Source organism: Arachis hypogaea, chromosome 4 (assembly GCF_003086295.3).
Source record: "Arachis hypogaea cultivar Tifrunner chromosome 4, arahy.Tifrunner.gnm2.J5K5, whole genome shotgun sequence".
In the NCBI taxonomy this organism is placed as follows: Eukaryota; Viridiplantae; Streptophyta; class Magnoliopsida; order Fabales; family Fabaceae; genus Arachis; species Arachis hypogaea.
Window position 1 is genome coordinate 31,047,850 of NC_092039.1, and position 22,279 is coordinate 31,070,128.

General features: G+C 30.0%; 4 protein-coding genes and 1 long non-coding RNA gene across 6 annotated transcripts in view; 2 read left to right on the forward strand and 3 right to left on the reverse strand.

The window, feature by feature from the left end:
- Nucleotides 1-13,406, reverse strand: part of LOC112796608 (oxysterol-binding protein-related protein 4C) — a 34,992-nt gene extending 21,586 nt beyond the window's left edge. The window contains exon 1 of one of the 2 annotated variants that reach the window (XM_025839154.3): nucleotides 13,201-13,406. In XM_025839154.3, coding sequence (XP_025694939.1) covers nucleotides 13,201-13,203 — 3 coding nt within the window. In that variant the 5' untranslated portion in view covers nucleotides 13,204-13,406. The remainder of the gene's footprint in view (nucleotides 1-13,200) is intronic. The other variant, XM_072235492.1, reaches the window with a different exon arrangement.
- On the forward strand, nucleotides 7,043-8,954 carry LOC140184425 (uncharacterized). Its single transcript, XR_011881061.1, has 2 exons — nucleotides 7,043-8,317; nucleotides 8,620-8,954. It is a non-coding gene; the product is annotated as an uncharacterized lncRNA (long non-coding RNA).
- A 2,552-nt stretch (nucleotides 13,407-15,958) lies between the features above and the next one.
- LOC112794786 (zinc finger BED domain-containing protein RICESLEEPER 2-like) lies at nucleotides 15,959-16,973 on the forward strand. The gene is made up of 2 exons (XM_025836767.1): nucleotides 15,959-16,858; nucleotides 16,962-16,973. The coding sequence occupies exons 1-2, from the start codon at nucleotides 15,959-15,961 to the stop codon at nucleotides 16,971-16,973; spliced, it is 912 nt and encodes a 303-aa protein (XP_025692552.1).
- Nucleotides 16,974-17,119: 146 nt separating this feature from the next.
- Nucleotides 17,120-18,412, reverse strand: LOC112794787 (uncharacterized). Its single transcript, XM_025836768.1, has one exon. The coding sequence runs from the start codon at nucleotides 18,410-18,412 to the stop codon at nucleotides 17,120-17,122; it is 1,293 nt and encodes a 430-aa protein (XP_025692553.1).
- A 21-nt stretch (nucleotides 18,413-18,433) lies between these two features.
- LOC112794788 (uncharacterized) lies at nucleotides 18,434-19,561 on the reverse strand. The gene has a single exon (XM_025836769.1). The coding sequence runs from the start codon at nucleotides 19,559-19,561 to the stop codon at nucleotides 18,434-18,436; it is 1,128 nt and encodes a 375-aa protein (XP_025692554.1).
- Between the last annotated feature and the right edge of the window lie 2,718 nt (nucleotides 19,562-22,279).

Consider the following 22,279-nt stretch of genomic DNA (forward strand, 5'->3'; position numbering starts at 1 on the left):
GTTGTTATATTATTTTGTTGAAAGTTTTCCTATTTTTAATTTATTTTAATTTGTATGTTGGAGATTTACGTGTCTACTGATTATGTTGAATTTGTCTTTGAATTTTGTTTTAGTTTGATATATTTAGTTGAATTGTATTAGATTTTATTATGATTGTATTAGTTTTTTAAAAATTATTAAAATTTAATATTCATAAATGCCCGCGGGTATCTGCCTCTCCCGTGAGAAAATAAATGGGGACCTATGACAAAAATGAAGTGGGAACGGAAGTCGTTTTATTAAACAAAAACGGGAGGTGAGAGAGAAGTCTATGCCCCATGGAGTCTATTGCCATCTGTATCCAGTCGTTGTCCAATCCAATTAATATCCTGTTTGCCGAGTGACCTTGATTAACTGACTGTCTACTGACTAACTCAGACTAACCAATTGAATTGCCTGCCATTCCACCTTAATCAAGCTTATTGCTAACCTATTTACCACAAGAATCTGATGGATCACCTAGGACTAAAGTCAATAACAGACCAATAGATCAATTGACTTCCAACTGATTCAACTGGTCAATCTTTTGCAAACTGATCAAGTACCCACTGACCAAATTATTTTTTCGACCTTAGTCCACTGAGTCAGCCTAACTGGTCAATCAATTGTCATCCAACTTTAATTGGTTCATGAGATGACCAATATAATGTTCGACTAAGAGCAACTCCAACGACCAAAATACGAGACCGTATTTCTGACAAAAGCAGGGGTCAGCCATTAGAGAAGAAAAGAGAGTCCCTGTGTACTTTTTAAGAGGAGAGAGTGCTTTTGAGTAGAGACTTTCATTGTCCAATAATAACGTGTCACGTGGCAAGTTATTATAAAAATAAATAATTATATAAATTCATAATGAATTTATTAAAAATTATATCTCTATTAATTTAATTTATATTAATTATTTAATAAAATTATTTAAATAATAATTAATTAAATAATTACATTAAATAATTAAATTATATTTAATTTATTAATAATTATAATAAACAATTATATCTCTATTTAATTAATAAATTTATATTAATTACTTATATTAATTATTTAAATCATAATTAATATAAATAATTATATTAAATCAATATTGGATATTATTTATATTGTCATATTAAATTATAGTTAATTAAATTTGTTTACATAAAAAAATAAATTTAATTTTTACATATTACAAAATAATTTTTGGTTCGGTTATTTATTTTTATTTATAAAATTTAAAATGCTAACCACATTACAAAATTAGTCGTTACTATACTAGCCGTTAAATAGTCGTTGCAAAATTAGCCGTTGCAAAAGTAGTTGTTTGATGCGAACACACTTACAAATATATGACCATTACTATGTTACCGTTATTATTAATAAATTATATTTTATTACTCTATATATACTACTTACATATACTTCTATTCTCACAATTTCTTCTACTCTTCTTCATATTCTTTCAAGTTTACGAAATCAAAGTTCTACTGATATTGTTTTTCAATCAGAAAATTGGATGCAAACCAATCCAATTCCTTTTTTAATTGCTTATAATTTTTTCTCAAACTCCAAATAACTAATAATCTCAAACTTCAAACTCTCAAATTCCAAATCAAAACTTCACACTATCAAATATATTTCAAAATCCAAATCCACAAAATCTTCCTACTTTCAATTTTCAAGCTCTTTATAATAATCAATTTTCTATATTCCAACTACATAATTAAAATTCACAAACACCACATTTTCCATTTCTAACTCAATTCAGTGCATCGAGACATGACTCATTTAAGGTTGGTGGCTCTTCTAACCCACCCCTTTAGACTTCGATACAATCTAGTCTAAATTCGCAATATTTAGATTTTGCCAACCCTCATAGATCAGATGCTGGTGACCTCAACGATAATGACATTAAAAATCATAGACAAGACAGTATTTGATACTGGCAATGGAAAGAGGATGAGATGTTAAACAATGCATGGTTGAATGTTTCAATAGACCCTATAGTTGGTACCGACCAAAAGGGTGAAACATTTTGGAGTCGAATTCACAGCTATTGTGTAGAATTCAGTACCGACATAAAAAGGGAGATAGTTGCATGTAAGAAACGATGGTATAAGATCAACAAGGCAGTTGCACAATTTGCTGATTGCTACGATTAAACTAGTCAAAACATGAAGAGTGGTCCGAATGCTGATGATATAAAGGAGTTGGCTTATAAACTTTATTCCACAAATTATGGTCAAAAATTCACTTTTGAGAGGCATTGGAATATACTTCATTTGGAGCAAAAATAGAGAAGCCAACTACCTACACAAAATAGAGGCTTAAAGAGAATCAAGGTTAGTGCAACTGGAGTATACTCATCATCATCAAATACAAAAACACTGTTGGCTGACGAAAACGATGTGGACTCTCCTGTTCGCCCACAAAGATAAAAGAAGAGCAAAAAAAAAGGTAAAAAAAGCACAAATGTCTAAAGATCTTAATGAGAAAAAATCATCAGTTGTTAAGAAATTATCTCTCATGGAAGATATTAAGAATGTTAGAGAAAAGAAACTAATAGATAGAAAAAAAAGAAAAAAAGAGAGGGAACATAGAGCAAAAATTATGACAATCAAAGAAAATGAGTTACAAATTCAAGCGGCGATGAAAGAACAAGAATTACTAACTCAGATGTATATTAAAGAAATGGAGATAAATGCAACAGAAAGAAAAATGGAAAGGATGGCTAAGGAAATGAAAAGAGAAATGGATATGCAAATACTTAATGGTGACACGTTTAAAATGAGTGAAAAACGACAAGCTCTTCATGAGATTGCATGTGAGAAAATAATCAATAAGTGGTTTAATTAATGGTTTCTTGTATTCGTTCAGTTAAGTAGTATGCTTTACTTTTATTGTGTATTACTGTATGTGATGTAGTCTTTTTATTCATTTGTGATGTAACTTCTAGAATTAGTCAATATTATTGTGCCGTTATTGTTTATGAAAGTAACCGTTGCAAAACTAGTCGTTTTAAACTTAGACAAGAAAAAAAATTAGCCGTTGCAAAACTACCCGTTAAAAAGTAGCTAATTGTTGTGGACACACTTATAAATATCAACTATCAATTAGTCACAAACTTTAGTTCAAATCTAGTTCCTCACCTCAAAAGAATACTAAAAAATACATTTCAAGATATGGTTAGAAATTTTGATGATGTGTTTAATGAGACTTTGTAGGTAAAAGAAGACGGTGAGATAACACACTCATGGATAATTGGATCAATGAGTGTTTACTCAATGATTCAGAAGAAGAAGATATTGATAGAAGCTCTATCCCAACTCCTTTTAGATGGATCAACAGAGATCGAGAAGCAGGACATGATCGCCTTTTTCAAGATTACTTTGCAGATGAGTCGGTGTATAATGTTGACATTTTTCGACGGAAATTTCGAATGAGAAAACATGTGTTCTTTCGGATAGTAGAAGCTCTCTCAAATGTATGTCTATCTGTATTTTCAATACAGGGTCGATGCAACTGGAAAAAAAGGCTTGTCACCACTCTAAAAATGCACTACTGCAATACGGATGTTAGCATATAGCGTAATAGCTGATGCTGTTGATGATTATGTGTGCATAGGCGAGAATACCACAATTGAATGCTTGAAAAAATTTGTTGAAGGTGTTATTTCGGTGTTCGAGGATGAATACTTGCGAAAATCAAATTCAAATGATGTACGATGCCTGCTACAAATGACGGAGAGTCGTGGCTTTCTTGACACGTTGGGTAGCATTGACTGCATACATTGGTAATAGAAAAATTATCCAAATGCATAAAAAGGTATGTACATAAGTGGTTATCGTGGGGTTGCAACTATAGTACTTGCGGTTGTAGCTTCTTCGGGCCTTTGGATATGACATACGTTCTTTGGAGTTTCTGATTCAAATAACGATATCAACATGTTAGATCGTTCACCAATGATCGATGATATTCTAAATGGCCGTGCTCCGGAGGTAAATTATACTATTAATGGTAATAATTATACTATGGGATACTATTTAGCATATGGTATTTATTCTGAATGGGCCACATTTGTAAAATCAATCTCAAAGCCACAAGAGGAGAAACGCAAATTATTTGCACAATACCAAAAAGAGTAAAGAAAAGACATAGAGCGAGCATTCGGAGTGTTGCAAGAACACTTTGCAATTATATGTGGTCCAGCGTGCTTTTGGAAAAAGAAGAAGGTTGCAAACATAATAAGGGCTTGTATTATATTGCATAATATGATTGTTGAGGATGAAAGAGATACTTATACAGAAAATTTTGCTCAAAACTTAGAGTATGACGATGTCGAAAATGGTTTATCACAACCTCAATTGGGAGAGGAAAATTTTGCACTATACCATCAATTTTTTCAAAGAAATGTCCAACTTTAAAATAGGCAGTAATATCAACAGTTGAAAGAAGACTTAATTGACTACATATAATAATAATTTCACAGTATTTGTTGTTAACTATATATAAAGTTCCACTATGTTTTTCTTTAGATTACATAATTTTACAAATTAGTTTAATCTCGAATTATATATTGTGTATTGTTATATATAAAATTATTAATTTTTTTAATATTAATATTTTGAATAATAAATTATTTTTAAATTTATAAATTTTAATAATATTATTATAAAAAAAGTAACTATATAAATTTTAATTACTTTAATTAATTAATTAAATGGGTCACAATAAAAATTAAAGTTAATTTCTGTTAATAAAAAAATGCTTTAAATTTTTATTTATTATTTATAACACAAAAATTGATATAAAATTATTTTTTATTAAATAAAAACTAAAATAAATTTTCTATTAAAAATAGTCTAACCAACCATTAACTTTTTTCCAATAAACCAACCACTAATCTACCAACCGCTTATCAATTTATTCTTACAGACCTTCGAACGATTATTCGTCAAATTTTCCTTAATCAACCACCCATCGGTTTAACCCTGTTAACTGATTTAGTCAATCCGGACATGCCCAAGCTGATGATTGTCAAATGGTTACTAAATTATGCAAATCAACAAATATCTTGGTTTTTTGACATGAGATTTTAGTATTGTGACCTTTTTTTTTTTAAAGTGATATCTTGATTTATAGATCTTTTTAGTATCAAACACACAGAATTGACACTTAAAAGTATGATAATACTATCTTTGTCTTTTTTCAATTTAACAAAAATTTTAATTATTTATACAAATATAAAATTATTATGAAAATGATGTAATAAATTTTATTATAAGAATGTTAAATATTATTATCTTTTATTTCAAAATAAATATTAAATACTAACACATGTTTTATTTGAAAAAATTAGTCACAAAAAAATTATTTTATAATATTATTATAGACTTAAATATTAGTTAGTTAGTTAGTAAAAAATAAAGGCTCAGCACCCACCACGTAGATGAAGCCAAAGCAGCACAGGTGTACATGACTACATGCAATGCATTAAAGCCGAGTTACGTTAATTAAAGTGTGGATAGAGACAATGCAGAAGAGACATAAAATAAAATATATATAATATATAAAAAAATACTACAAAACAAGAATTTAATATCCCTCGCCAATTGCGGTGGAAATCTCACCGGCTGGCATTAAAGTTTATCTGACAAAGTTATTTTGATAATAAGTTTAATTGAATTAATTCAATAATTTAAAAGTAATAATTAAAATTTTTAGTAAAAAAAAGACATAAAAAAATTTAATTGAATTTAATCACAAAAATAATTTATTTCTCTAATATTTTTTTTAAATCTGTATCTTTTTAACCAAGTTATATTATAATAAATATTATTTTTAATAAATAATAAATATTATTTTTTTATAATAAAAAATTACTATATATAATACTCATTATCCGATAAATTACTTATAATCTTTAATATTTAGCAAAAAAATTATTTTATTATTCTAATTATTTTATAAATTTAGTTAGATTATATTTTTAAAAATATTTTCTACTTTTATAATAATGAAATGTTTAACTTTTGCTATATTGATATATTAAAAATATAAAAATTTAATTTTAATAAATAATTTTTTAATATTTTGAAATATACCTTTAGACAAACTTTATTTTATTTATTTATTGCACGTGTTGAATGTGATAAGTGATAACCATGCGGATACTCATCCCCCAATTAAAGAAAATATACTTTATTTTATTTATTTATTGTACCGTCATATGTCATATCTCGTGTCATGACTCACAGCCACAAGGTGATTGATTTAATTATTGTATTCTCATAAAGATAATACTACACATCTAAATTTTTTATTAATTAAATATAATAAAAATCAGTTAAATTATTATCATTCTAAATTTTATTCAATTTAATTAAATTTAATTTATAAACAAATTTAAATATATAACCTTATTCTATTGACATAATTTATTGCTCATTTTTTCGTTTAGAAAGATTCTGTCTATTTATTACAGAAATAAATTTTTTATTTTTTTCAATTATTTAATAAAATATTATTTTATTATTTAATTTGTTAAATAATATATTTTTACTCTCATTTAAAGAATGTAAAATAAAAAAATCATACTTTACAAAAAAAATTAAGAAAATTTATTTTTATATATTACATATAAAATTAAAATAAATTTAGTATATATTTTTTTAAAATATTATTTATAAAAAGTATATTTTATTACTTTTAAAATTAATTTAATATTTTTAATTTAAATTTAAATTATTTATTTTTGATCGACTGCAGGACTACAATGCTAAAAAAGAAAATTTATCATTTTTCCACTTTTATGTATGAACCAGCCTCGATATATATATATATATATATATATATATATATATATATATATATATATATATATATATATATATATATATATATATATATGATTTCTCATTTCCTTAATATTATATCTAATATACTTTGTTATGTATTACTTTCGTACTCCAGTGTATATATACTCTTGTAAACCAAATAACAATATATAATCCAATTCCTTTTTTACTTTTGTATTGTAACATGGTATTAGAGAAATTTTACGCTTTTTCCCTTTTTCCCTCTTTGGTAACTCTTTCCGAGAAAATTTTCTAATTTTTTAGCCACGATCCTCTCTTGTACTCATCATGAACATCATAACCACTTAGATTTCTTCTTTTTCTCAATCGATTCTTTCGATTCTTTCTATTCTTAGATTTCTTCTTGACTAATTTCTGAACAACGATGTCGACCCTTTCAAATGAAGGTCCGTCACAGGCGGCTCCTCCGGCTTCAATGCTACGTTCGTCAATTCCTGACGCTTATACACTTCATTCAAGTGATCACCAGGGCTCATACTGGTGTCTCAACCATTTCAAGAAGATAACTATGCTTCTTGTGTCGATCGATGCGTCTCGCACTCAGTGGAAAGTGCAAAATCGGGTTCATTGATGGCTCCCTCCTAAAATCAGACCCTACTCTTGATCCAGTGCTTGCAGAAACATGGCAATGCACCAATGATATAGTCACTACTTGGTTGCTAAATTCGATTTCAAAAGATATCGCAGCAAGCGTGATTTACGCTGGCTCAGCTGCACTTTTATGGCAAGATCTGGCAGCTAGGTTCTCCCAAAGCAACGCGCCTCGAATTTTTGAGTTAAAAAAATCACTGATGACACTAACTCAAGGATCTCTCCCTGTTTCATAGTACTTCACAAAACTGAAGATTCTTTGGGAAGAACTCAACGCCTTTAAGCCTCTTGTTGCTTGTTCTTGCGGTGGAGTGAAGGTCATCCAAGCGTATCTCGATCAAGAATACGTCATGCTATTCCTCATGGGATTGAATGACAATTTGGCAAATGTGAGGAGTCAAATTCTGCTCTCAAATCTCCTACCTCCAATTGGAAAAGTTTTCTCATTAGTGTTGCAAGAGGAGAAACAGAAAGCACTCACTTCATCTCAACCACTTCAACACATGGCTTTTGCCGTGAAGCAAGCTCCAAGACTCATGGCAACTTCTGGATCTAAGATGAAAGGCAAGAAAGACCGTCCTCAATGTGCACACTGTGGCTCGGCCACACAGCATAAAAGTGCTACAAATTGCATGGCTATCCACCGGGCTACTCACAGAGTAGAAATACTCGTTAAGTCACTCAGGTGAATCATGTCGACAAGCTCGAGCCAAGCCAAGAAAATCAAGATTCTCAGCCAAGCAACGGATTCTCACTTACAACATCACAATACAATCAGTTAATGGCGTTGCTTCAGAGTCAGCAAGCAATGCAAGCCATAGAACCTGAAATCTGTGCAGGTGAAATATTTTCTTCATGTTACATGAATCAAAAGGCAATGTCCAGCTCGGTAACCACACACATAACCAACTCCTTCTCTGCTCTTATCAACCTGCAACCATTACTTAATCATTTTGTAGCCCTACCAGATCAAACTAGAATTAAGGCCTTAGCCACTGACAGTGTCATTCTTAGCCCCCATCTAACCCTCTACAATGTCATTTTTATTCCTTCTTTTCGGGTGAATTTACTTTTTGTAAGTTCTTTACTAAAATTGTCTTGTTGCATGGTTACCTTCTCTGACCTCTCTTTTATTATACAGGACAAGATCTCCAAGAAGGTGATTGGCAAAGGTGATGAGTTAGATGATTTGTTTGTGCTGCAATCACCTTCCATAGCACCTTCCACACACATTACTGGTTCTTGTCATCAAGCATCCTTTGTTAGTAGTGATATTTGGCATGTTCGTTTGGGCCACACATCTAAAAAGATTTTGAATAAATTGAGTCCTGTTTTGTCATTAAAATCCATTAAACACAATCATTCAAATTGTCCTGTATATCCATTAGCAAAACTTAAGCGTCTTTCATTCCAGTCACAAAATAATTTCTGTAATAATGCATTTGAATTGATTCACTGTGACATTTGGGGCCCTTATGGTACTTCCACATACAATAATATGAGATATTTTCTCACAATTGTAGATGATCATTCAAGATTTACTTGGACTTATCTTTTAAAACAAAAATCCAATGCTACTAACATTCTTATGAATTTTGTTAACATGGTGGAAACTCAATTTAGTGTTAAAGTAAAACAGATTCGATCTGACAATGCCAAAGAGTTATTACTCACTGATTTTCTGCAGTTGAAGGGCATAATTCACCAATTTTCATGTGTAGAGAGATCCGAGCAGAATTCAATTGTAGAAAGAAAGCATCAACACTTACTTAATGTTGCAAGAGCCCTCTTTTTTCAGTCCAAGGTGCCCATCAAATTCTGGGGAGAATGTATTCTGACTGCTACCTTCTTGGTGAATAGGTTGCCTAGTCCAGCCCTGCAGCACATTTCACCATATGAGAAATTATTCCTCAAGCAACCAAATTATCATGCACTGCGGGTTTTTGGATGTCTAGTTCATGCATCCACGTTAATATCTCAGAGGAACAAATTCTCTCCAAGGGCTGTAAAAGCAGTTTTTGTTGGATATCCTTCAGGGTATAAAGGATACAAGTTATATGATTTAGAGGCAAAAAGGTTCTTCATATCCAGAGACGTCACATTCAATGAAAGTGTATTTCCTTTCAGTGAGTTGCCAACTGATCAGTCCCCTTTTGTGAATAATTTTCCAGATGTGGTGATGCCTACAGTGCTCCAAGACACTTCTCTTCATGGCTCAGCACCAGTTTAGCAATCCTTGACCAATTCTTCCAACCCTCATCACCCAACAATACCTTTAACACCTGATCACAATCATGATGTTATCCCTGAACCTCAACCATCTCAACCTATCCTTAGAAGATCTACTAGACTAACTAACCCTCCAAAATATCTTCATGATTACCAATGCCATAATGTTGCCACCATAACCAATTCCAAACATTTAATCAAACCATACATGAACTTTGTAGCCAATGTGAACACCATACCTGAACCTGCTTTCTACCACCAAGCTATGAAATACCCAGAGTGGCGACAAGCCATGAATGAAGAGCTTCGAGCAATGGAAGAAACTAACACATGGACCTTGGCGCCTCTCCCACAAGAAAAACACACCATAGGCTGCAGATGGGTATACAAGGTAAAGTGTAAGGCTGATGGATCAGTGGAGAGATACAAGGCGAGGTTGGTCGCAAAGGGATATATGCAACAAGTTGGGATAGATTACAAAGATACCTTTTCTCCAGTGGCCAAATTAACTACTGTTCGGGTTCTTCTATCACTAGCAGCCATCAATAACTGGTTTTTGTTACAAATGGACGCGAATAATGCGTTCCTTAATGGTGACCTCTTTGAGGAAGTCTATATGGATTTGCCTCTTGGATGCAAGACCAATGAATCGAATCTTGTGTGCAAATTGAATAAGTCCATCTATGGCCTAAAGCAAGCATCCAGACAATGGTTCTTTAAATTCTCCTCAACATTATTGAGCCACAATTTCAAACAATCTAAGAGAGATTACTCCCTTTTCACTTTTGGCACAGGTGACAGCATAGTCTACTTACTTGTATACGTGGACGACATCATCTTGGCAAGCTCCTCCAAGAAAATGATGTGCAAGGTACAACACTTGTTAGAATCTATGTTTAAACTCAAGGTTTTAGGTGATTTAAAATACGTTCTGGGGTTGAAACTTGCAAGATCACCTGAAGGCATTGTCCTTAGCCAAAGAAAGTACACCTTGAGCATATTGGAAGACACCAACTTTGTTGATGCTAAGCCGAGTTTCCTTACCTATGGAGACAAATCTGAGGATGAGTGCCTTTGATAGGGACCCATTGCACGATCCTTCCACTTATAGGTGTATAATTGGGAGACTAATGTATCTTACAATATCACGTCCCGACATCACATATGCTGTCTCCACATTGAGTCAATTTCTATCTAAACCAACCACCATTCATCTTACTGCTCTCCACCACTTACTGAGGTACGTAAAAGGGAGTGTGGGACAAGGCCTTCTCTTCTCTTCCAAGTCAGAACTGCGACTTATGGCATACGCTGATGCTGATTGGGCAGGTTGCCCGGACACTAGAAGAAGTGTCACTGGTTACTGCGTTTTCATTGGTGATTCCTTTATCTTCTGGAGATCAAAAAAGCAACACACTATCTCAAGGTCTTCCGCTGAATCTGAATACCGGGCTATGGCAGCAGTGGCAGCTGAATTAACCTGGTTGAAAGGTCTTCTCTCTGACTTTCAAGTTGACATCCCATTTTCTATGTTCTTTTGTGACTCACAATCAGCATCCACATTGCAACGAATCCCACATTTCATGAGAGAACAAAGCATATCGAGATCGATTGTCACTTTGTTCGAGAGCGAGTAATGGCAAGATTTCTGAATCTCATTCACATTTGGACACAATACCAACTAGCTGATGTGTTTACTAAGCCTGTAACTCTAGCTCAGTTTAATAATCTCATTTCCAAGTTTGGCATGATAAACATTTATCTGTTAACTTGAGGGAGATATTATATCTAATATACTTTGTTATGTATTACTTTCGTACTCTTGTAAACCAAATAACAATACACAATACAATTCTTTTTACTTTTGTATTGTAATACTTAGAGTTTAGGATACTATAGTACCATACTATTTTGTTCTTCTATACATACAGATACTATCTAAACTTATATTAATTTATGCAAGAATTTCTTAGAGAAAAAAATACACTCATTAAATATATGAAAATGATAATAAAAAAAATTATAAAAAACTTTAAAAACTTTGAAAGCCAACATTCACAAAATAATATATACAAATTAAAATCTCGTACAAATTTCCTTAAAAAATAAAACCAACATGAGCTTGAAAAGGACCATAAAAAGAAGACAAGAATTATTACAAAGAAGGTAACAGGTTAACAGCCATAATGATAGGCTTTATAGTGCACCTTCCTTATTTGTAGTGCGTTATTGCGGTTCACACCAAGAAGAAGAAAACAATGTCATATGATACATTGGAAAATAAAATTATAAAATTATATATGGACAATATATATAAAATTTTTATATTTTATTACAATCATTATTATCCTATATATATATATATATATATATATATATGAAATTCTTTTTGGAAAACAACATTACACAGTCAATATTTAATTAAAAAATAATTAAATTAAAAAAATTCAAAATTTAATTAAAAATTTAAAATCTAAATATAATAAAAACTCATTTTTAGTAAATTTTTAAAAATATTATTTATCCTCTAAAATTGATTACTAAAGTTAATTGCTATATATTTATATATAAATATATATTATTTAATTTATTTTTAATGTGTATTTTATATTTTAATATATATTTTATATTAATAATTAATTTTAATCGCTCATTTTGATGTACATCTAATATAATTGATAAAGTTTATACTGATTTTATTTGACAACCTATTATAATGAATTGAAATTGGTATTTTATAGTGTTTGTTCTTTAGCATTAATCATTTATAATAGGCAAAATTATTTTATTCTACATCATCATTCAAAATAACAGAAGAGAAAAGTTCAACCATGAAAATACTATGGTTATCCACTCAAGGATAATGTAGTTTCCATTTTTCTTGCTTACAAATTCGAATTAAGTAAGCTTGGTAGAGAACATGTATAAAAGATCCTTGGAGAACTGAAGACTTCTCTTAGGTTGTTTATTTTGTGGATAATTTATAAATAAATAAAAAATATACAAATCTCAACAAAGAAAAAAAGAAAAGGAAAAAAAGATAGAGCAGCAAGGTGATATATGAACGCTGAAGAAATAAAGCTAACAGCAAAATAATCAAACAAGCAAAAGCTATTAATTAAGCTAACACACCACATGAATAAAGAAGAAGGTGAGTCGAATTAAAAAATAATATTATGTATTAAACTTGACTTGGGAAAAAAAAAAGAATGTTGGCTTTATATATGTATAGCTGGATGCACAAAATAGTGACCTAACTAATCTAGAAGAATCTAACAAAACTAACAAACTTGATTTAACATCTAATAACTTATCTACTAATTGTACATCTGGCATGATTTAGTAAATAAATATCATCTTAATATTAACTTTTGACCATAATATTATGTGTTATTTGTTCTAGGCACCATACATGAATGAAGATACATGAAATAGAAAGGAATTCAAACTTAGAAGGCATAGAAATAATAAGATATCAGAAGAAGGTGCGTACCATAATAAGAAAATGGGATGAGAATTATTGAAGGTGAACAACGAACAAATTATATTAATTAGTGCTCTGATCTGTTCTCTCTGAAGAGTGTTAGAATATGGAAGCTATATATGTTTGATGGGTATAATAAATTGAACTTTATATTATTGAAGGGAGTCTTTGCATGAGGCTTTGGATTCGGTGGGAAAAGAAATACCTAGAGTTTGATAATGAACCTTTCTTTTTGTATGTTTGGCTGTGGTTAAATTCGTACAACATTTTCTACAAATTATCTTAAGAGAAATAATAATTTTTTTTCAGTCAATTCTTTTAAAATTATTTTATTTATTTTAAATTTTAGATCTTAAATTTTAAATTTTAAATTTTAAATTTTTAATTCTGTATTCTAAATTATAAATTTTAAATTTTTAAAATTATTTAGTGTTAGTTAACTAAAAATTAAATTTTTATAGTTTCTCTTGTTTTAATGGCTCAATGTAGATAAAATATTTTGAGAATTGTTGAATGATTATAATCAATTTACAAATTAGCGGTGAAATAAAAAATAATATAAATTAGACTAGTGAGATACTTAAAAAACTATGGCATTTATTGTTAAAATATAATTGAGGGCAATTTAATTAAATAAGAAGCTGACGGAAAAAAAAAAGTCTTATACTTTGTATTATATTTAATGTAAAAAATATTATTATTGTTATTGTTATTGATAATTATAATTATTAATACGCTAGTTTATTATTATTTTCAAACGCCTGAATAAATAAGATATTTTTTATAACAAATTAAAAATTGACCTCTCAACTCTGTCTTAATAAAAGAATAAATAATAGATCTAGTGATCCTCATATACTTTTTCCACAGAGAAAAACATATTATGATAATTTATTTAATAGAAAATCTTGAATCCGACTTTGATATATAAAATGAGAATATTATTATTAAATTAAAAATGTAAAACTTTATTTTTATTGAATTAAACGTAACGATACTTAATTATATGTATGATGGATAGGGGTGGAAATAGGCCAGACGGTCTGTCAGGGCTTGCAACCTGACCTGAAGTCTATATTCTTTAAAGAGAAAAACCCAAATCAACCCCTAAGCCTGTAAATATATATATATATATAGAGTTTTATTATACTAATAAAAATGCTATTGGAAGAATTTGAACTTAGGTCTTCTATCTTATGAAAATACCTTTATCCACTCAGCCAATTATCTCTTTAACTATATATATGCATTTTTATTTTCTTAATATCTTTAATCTTTGATATTGGAATATCAAATTTTTATTTGAACTTCTTCTTCTTTCTCATGTCATTATTTTTTATTTTGTTATTTTTTATATTTGTTGTTATAATATTAAATATTTTTCATCAATTAGGGTTTTATTCTGTCAAAGATCTTTTTTTAAGTTCGATTTTTTTTGTTTGTGTTGTGATATTGTTTCTACTTTTTGAACATAAAATTTTATCAATTTTTTTTCTTTATTAAAAAGTTACTACTTTATGCCATTGATATGATGAAAGCCAAAAAAATTATGAGATAATGTTGTCTGTTAATTTTTATTTAGGCATTATAATAAGTTTTAGAAATGGCTGAATCTGTAACTCCAAGTAATCCATTGGCCAATTCTATTTCTTTAAATAGAGAAGAAATTAATCAGTCAGTACCAACAATACCAACAACAGACACTGGCATTGTACCAACACACAACAACTATTACAAATCAACCAGTCAATGGTAGTAATGAAACTGTTGTTACAAAAAAAGGAAGAAGACTTCACCAATTTGGAATGATTTTGATCAAGTTGAAAGTTCTGAAGGTATAAAAGCTATTTGCAAGTATTGCAAATCAATGTTTTCTTATGCTGGAAAAGGAGCTAGTACTTCATATTTATGGAGGCATTCTAGTAGTTGCTTACAAAGGAGATTGCATGTTGCTGCACAAAAGAAGCAACCATTGATTCCATTTCAACCTTCCAATTCAAGTGTTAATCCATTTGTGACACCAGGTGCAAGATATTCTCAAGAGAAGATGAGACAAATAATTGCTACAGCAATTATGGTTCATGAGCATCCTTTCAGTATTGTTGCGGATGAAGTTTAGATGTGGGGCTTCCAATATGCCAATTCTAAATTTCATAAAATTTCTTGTAAAACTGCTCGAAGTGATTGCTTGGCAATATATGAGGCTGAAAAGAAACAATTAAAGGCTTTGTTACAAGGTGTTAGGAAGATAAGTTTGACAACTGACATGTGGAGATCAAGCCATCAAATTGTTGAATATATGGTTATCATAGGTCACTTTATTGATGCAGGATGGAATCTTCAAAAAAGGGTTTTGAGTTTTGTTGAGGTACCTGCTCCTAGACGTGGCATTGATGTTACGGATGCTATTTTCAAGTGTTTGAAGACTTGGAAAATTGAAAATAAAGTCTTCTCAGTATCTGTTGACAATGCTTCCTATAATGAATAATGTCTAAGGGCTCTTAAGGATACTATTTCAAATAACAACTCATTACCTGTTGGTGGTAGTTTGTTTCATGTTAGGTGCTGTGCACACATTCTTAATTTGTTGGTACAAGATGGGCTAGGTAAAATTAAAGGTATTATTCATAAAGTTTGTGAGAGTGTCAAGTATGTCAATTTTAATGTTTCAAGATTTAAAACATTTGTTGAGATTGCTGAAAACAAGCGTTTGAAGGAGAAAAAACTCATCATTGATTGTCCCACAAGATGAAATTCTACTTACAACATGTTATCTGTGGCTTTGAAGTTTAAATCTGTGTTTCCTGTGTATAAGAAAAGAGAACCTCACTACAATTACGAATCATCATCAGAGGATTGGAGAAAAGTTGAGAAGATTTGCAAATTTTTAAAAGTTTTTAATCTTGCTACTCATGTCATTTATGGTAGTGAGTATCCTACTGCAAACTTGTACCTTCCTAAAGTTTGGAGAGTGAAACAAGTAATTGATGATGCTATTGAAGATAGAGATTCCTTCATGAGAGAAATGGCAACCTCAATGAAAAAAAAGTTTGACAAATATTGGGGAGAATGCAATATGGTAATGTCTCTTGCTTGTGTTTTAGATCCTAGGTGCAAATTACATGTTATTAAATTCTGTTTTCCTTTAATTTACAAACCTGAGCATGTGGCTGCTGAAAATATTGAAAAAGTGAAGAATACATTGCAAGAAATGTATGATGAATATGCTGAAAAATATCATGGTGAGACAATAATAAGTGGAGTTAACACTAATAGTCTAGTTGCTTCTTCTAATGTGGTTAGTTCTGAAATTAGTGGAATTGATGAAATGTTGAATATAGTTCAAGAAAAAGAAGCCATTCATCCAACAAAATCAGAATTAGAAGTTTATCTTGATGAGAGTGCTTACATTCCTGAAGGCAATTCTAAGTCTTTTAGTGCTTTGGAGTGGTGGAAAAACAGTAGCTTGAAATTCAAGGTTTTATCTAAAATGGCAGCGGACATATTAGCAATTCCTGTCTCAACGGTGGCTTCAGAGTCTTCATTTAGTGCTGGAGGAAGAGTTATTGATGAATATCGTTCTCGACTAAATCAAGAGTCCATTAAAGCTCTCATTTGTGGAGGAGATTGGCTTCAGAACAAGTATGGTTTGAAGAAAAAACCGAAGGTAAAAATTAACTTTCTAATATTTCTCTTTTTGACTAAGTATCTATGTTATAGAAAATATTTTCTCTTTTTAAATGTGAAAACATTGATATTGGTATGATCAGGGGCGGAGCTAGGCTAACTATTTAGGGGGGCGGTATTTAATAATTTACTAGAAATATTTTATATTACTATTTCTATTGATAAAATTAAAAAAAATAAATATATAATCTCAATCAAAGTAAAACAATAATATATAAAAATTACCAATTACAGTTTTATATCATGAAAAGGCTATTCGACGTTTTTTTCTATTTTCAAAATCATCTATAATTGAATTTGTGTCGAAAATAGCTGCTAATTTTTTCTCTATATAGATGACCAAATTGTCTGCAAGAAATTCATCAGCCATCTTACTTCGGAGTCTTGTCTTAACAATTTTCATTGCTGAAAAAGCTCTTTCTGTTGTTGCTGTAGACACTGGTAGAGTCAAAACAAGACGTATTAATCTATCAACCATGTGATAAATTCTTGATTTTCCCGTTTCTTGCAACTTGTTGCACAATTCAGAAAGTGTACCAATGCCTTTCAAATGATTTGGTATATCATGCTGATAATATTGCAACTGAGATTTCAAAATATTTAGCTCATTAGAAGGAAAGTCAAGGGGATAAAACTTCTCTGCTAACTTGCTAATTTCTTCAATATTAAATGATTTGAAATTGTCCTTAGGATCCAAAGCACAACTCAAAGTCAAAAGCTCTATTGTTTGCTCATTAAATCTACTATTCAACTCTTGTATTTGAGAGTCAATTGTTGCCAAGAATATATCTATTCGATAATGATGCTCAACTATCACACTTGGTTGACGAGATCGACCTCTTCCAAAAACATATTGTGCACTCATATTAGGGACTTCAATTTCATGCTTTTCACAAAAATCTTTAACATTTGTAAGAAAATTGCACCATCCACCATCCCTTAATTGTTGAAGAAGTAACTTTAATGTAGAAACAATATGCATTGCATTAAGAATATCTTGAGATTGTTGTTGCAGTGCTTGGCAAAGAACATTAGTGATTCCCATAATCTCTTTCATCAAGTGCAAAGTGAAAACAAATTCAAATGACAATAATATTTTACTAACACCATAAGCCTCACCTCTTTGTGCATAAGTTGTCCCGTCTTCAATGATATTATTGAGAACAATGTTGGTAGCAGTAAACATTTTTACCAAACTGCAAATAGAGTTAAAGTGAGAGCTCCATCGAGTATCCCCAACTCTTTGTAAAGTGCTTATTTGATTCGCACCTTTTCCTGTTTCTAATTCATTTTGAGCAACCAAGTTTGCATTTTCAATTGCTTGAGCTTCTTGTAATTGATCATGTCTTTTTGAAGAAGCACTAACAATAGTGACAATAGAGTTTAATTGAGTAAAAAATTCATGAATTTGAAGTACCTCTCTTGAAACTGCCACCAATGCTAATTGTAACCTATGAGCAAAACAATGTACATAGTATGCTTGTGGAGAATCTTTAAGAAACAAAGCTTGCAAACCATTCCACTCACCCCGCATGTTGCTAGCACCATCATACCCTTAACCCCTAATATTTTCAACTTGGAGATTATAATGAGAAAGGACAGAAATCAATTCTTTCTTTAAAGTTGTTGCACAAGTATCAGTGACATGCACAAGATCAAAGAATCTCTCTTTAACAAAACCATCTAGAGTAACAAATCTCAAAACAATGGCCATTTGCTCCTTTTTAGATTCATCTCTAGCTTCATCAATAATAATACAAAATTTGGCATCTCCAATCTCTTCTCTAATTGAATTTCTCACCTTAATAGCAAGAATATGTAGAATTTCTTTTTGGACATCATTTGAAGTATATTTAGCATTTTTTGAAACATTTTTCAAAACATTCTTTTTCACTCTTTCATTGTAAGATCCCAAAAATTTCAACATTTTCAAAAAGTTACCTTTGTTGCTTGGACTTTGGCTTTCATCATGTCCTCTGTATGCACAACCTTGAAATGTCAACCATCTAATGCAATCTATAGATGCTCCTAGTCGAATTCGATTCTTTTCAATCTCTTCTGATGTTTGCTTATGAAGAAGTCTGTCGATATGTTGTGATTGTTTCATCAAATCATCACATGATTTCAGCGCCTTATGATGGAATGAGTTAGGACCTTTGCCAATGTGATTCAAAAGAGCACATTCTTTTCCACTATTTACTTTCTTCCAATTCCTGAAACCATTCTCAATAATAGCATTTGAACCCGTATTGATTGAAGGTTCCTTAGCAAAAAGAAAGTACGGAAAACAATATATAGCATCATCTTTTATAGAATATTCTAACCAAGATGGGAACAATTTAAACCATGAAGCTTGAAAGCGACGATGACTTTTATCACCAGAAAATGGATAATTATCAAGAATTGGTTGATTTGGCCCAACTTTAATATAAGCCCGATGGATTTCATCTCTTTTATTTGGAGAAAACTTCCAAATCATTGGTCGCATTCCAGGATCTCTTTCCAAACGAAAAATATCTAGTTGATTTGGAAGAAGTCGTGGACGCTTTGAGCTATTCAATGGAGAACTTGAAGTAATGAAATTTGATGACCCCTCAAGTATTGGAGTAGTAATAGTAGAAGCATCTTCATTCTCTTGATCTTTTCTTTTAAAAAATGTATCAATGGTTTTGAACTTACTCATGATTCAAATAGCCAAATAAGTTCCTATAATTAAAAATATATTTAGCAAAAAGTGTAAATTACAGTCTAAATCTTTATAAAATATAAAAATTATATTTTAATTTAAAATAAAATATTAAAATTCAGAACAATAATACTAACATCCTAGTATAAATAATATAAAATTGTAATTAAATAGTTAACTAATAAAAAAAACTAAATATACAAGCTAACATATAATAACATAAAATTAATTAACAAATAATAATAAATTAATTAATTAAGTAAATAATTAAATATATAAAAAAATAAAAATAGAACCTTTTTTGAGAAAAAGAAGTGAAAAATCACTTGTTGAACTATTATCTTTTATTTTTAATCTGCAAAAAACAAAAAAAAATAAGAGTCAAAGAGGTAAAAGATAAAAAGATTAAAAAAATAAAGAAGAAGAAGAATAGGAAAAATTGTTACCTGAAATTTTGGAAAGTGAAGATGGAAAGGAAGAGAGGAGGAGACGCTGATAAATAAAAAAAGAGATGGGAAACTGGTTGGAGGCTTGTAGCGCTGGGAATTGGGAAATAAAATAAGGAAATAGGGGCTGAATTTTTAAAAACTAGAAGGGGTTGAAAAAGTTATAGAATAAAAAAAGAGGGAGGACTGAGAAATAAAAAAAAAGAGAATAGACTTCTATTTTTTTTTAAATAAAAATTAAAATTTTGGGGGGGGGCATTGCCCCCTTTTCTTATACGTACCTGCGCCCCTGGGTATGATGTGAGTAGTTAGAATAATAAAGTTGAATTTTCATGATATATAAATGAAGTATCATATCACTCATACTAAGATTATGACCACAATTTTATTTTGAATATTCTCTTTTGTACTAATAAAAAAGTATTTGTTGTATTTATATTATTTAAAAATCTAATGATATGTGTATGTTTTCTTTTTTCTTTTAAGGTGTTGGAACAGGAAAATTAAATCACTTGCAAATTTGGAGGATTAATCGATTAATTGTCCAACATTTTTTTCACTGTATTTTGATTTAAGTAGTTATTAGTTTTTATTTGATGTTATGTTTAGTTAGTTTGTTACAACTCTTGATATTGATGAACTCTTTTTCTTTTGATATGTTACATATTTTGGAAGTAGTCAAGTGGGAATATATTCATATATATTATTTTTTTTAATTAATAATAGTTATTTATTGATATTTTGTCTTTATTTTGTATCAATATTATTCATAAATTTATTATTTTATATTTTATAATTTTAAAAATTAAATTATATCTTAAATTTAATTATTATTAAAAAAAGATCTATTAACAAGCTTTAGGCCAGGCCAGATTTAACAACAAACCAGGTTCGATACTCATTAAAAAGTTTATACCAAACTACAGGCCAGGCTAAGGCCAACATACTCTATTACAGGCCTGACCTGTTAAGAGTAAAGTCTGGTCTGATCTGGTCTGTTTCCACCCCTAATGATGGAACAGAGTTACTAACTAAAAAGGTAATATCAATCTCTTACTTTGCATTATTTTATAATTTCATTTTTTAGGTTATTTTTACACAAATTTTTTTTATCTCACTAAATTTAAGAAAATAAATTATCAAAATAATACATAAAAAATAATATAGCTAACAAAAATAATCCAAAATATTAAAAAAAATCTTTAAGAATAGTATTAGTTTGACAAAAAAAAAAAACCAATTCAACAATAAAGTGAATCTATTTTTATTAACGAAAAACGTTATCGCCAAACATCAATATTGAGGTGGCAAACAAGGCTATGATGGGACATCAAGTAAGAACTAGTTTTTAGCCAATACTTGGTTTGATTGGCTTACCATTTATGGCTCATTTTTTTTCATATGAAAAACATGTATATTTTTGTTAGAAATGAACTTTTTCGATGTATATATCGGGGATAGACGCGGCATAAATGGCAGGCTCAATACGCCATAAACGTGATTGGTCAGTATGCATATAACGTGATGGACGCGTGGCAATACATTGTAATTTTTAAAAAGTGATTGCTATGGTACGATAATAAATTCATACGTATAGATATATTTAAAATATAAATAAATAGTAATAAATTACGTGAATTTTTTTTTATATTAGCATTTAATTTTTTCTTTTTTAAATATATATTATATCACCACTTTTACTAATATATCCTTTTAATTAAATAAAAATAAAAATATATTTTTTATTTAATTTTATAAAAAGTCTTAAACATTCTTATTTTATTTGATTAGACAAAAATACACTTGTAAATTAATCAAATTTTAGAATTCAATTAATCCTAATTTTATAGTTTCAAATAATTTAAACAACAAAATAAAAACATATTAAAAAAAACAAAAATTAATCTTTCTTCATTTTCTCCAATTCCCCAAATCATTAGTTTCCTCCTCTAAAGCAAAGTAAAACATATCAAAAAAATAAAAAATCAATATGTTCTTCATCTTCTCCTAATATCATTCGTGCCCTGTCCCCTCTGAAACACACCAAAACGGCAAAATCCTAGCAATAATCGACTGCATTGATCTCGGTAGCTAGCCACCCACGAAATTTAAAGAACCTAAAGGAGGAGGAAGGTTAAACCACTCAACTGGGCAAACACTGCGTCTTTCTCCACTATGGAATTCTTTGAATGCCCCTTCGCCCTCCATTGTCGAGCCCCGTCCAGCCGTCATCGTCCAGTGCCTCTCCCTTTCTGGCAGCCACCGCGTC

What these genes read in the sequence shown, in the direction of transcription:
- LOC112794786 (XM_025836767.1), top strand. Translation starts at nt 15,959, where the DNA reads ATGTTATCTGTGGCTTTGAAGTTTAAATCTGTGTTTCCTGTGTATAAG.
- LOC112794787 (XM_025836768.1), bottom strand. Translation starts at nt 18,412, where the DNA reads ATGCGGGGTGAGTGGAATGGTTTGCAAGCTTTGTTTCTTAAAGATTCT.
- LOC112794788 (XM_025836769.1), bottom strand. Translation starts at nt 19,561, where the DNA reads ATGAGTAAGTTCAAAACCATTGATACATTTTTTAAAAGAAAAGATCAA.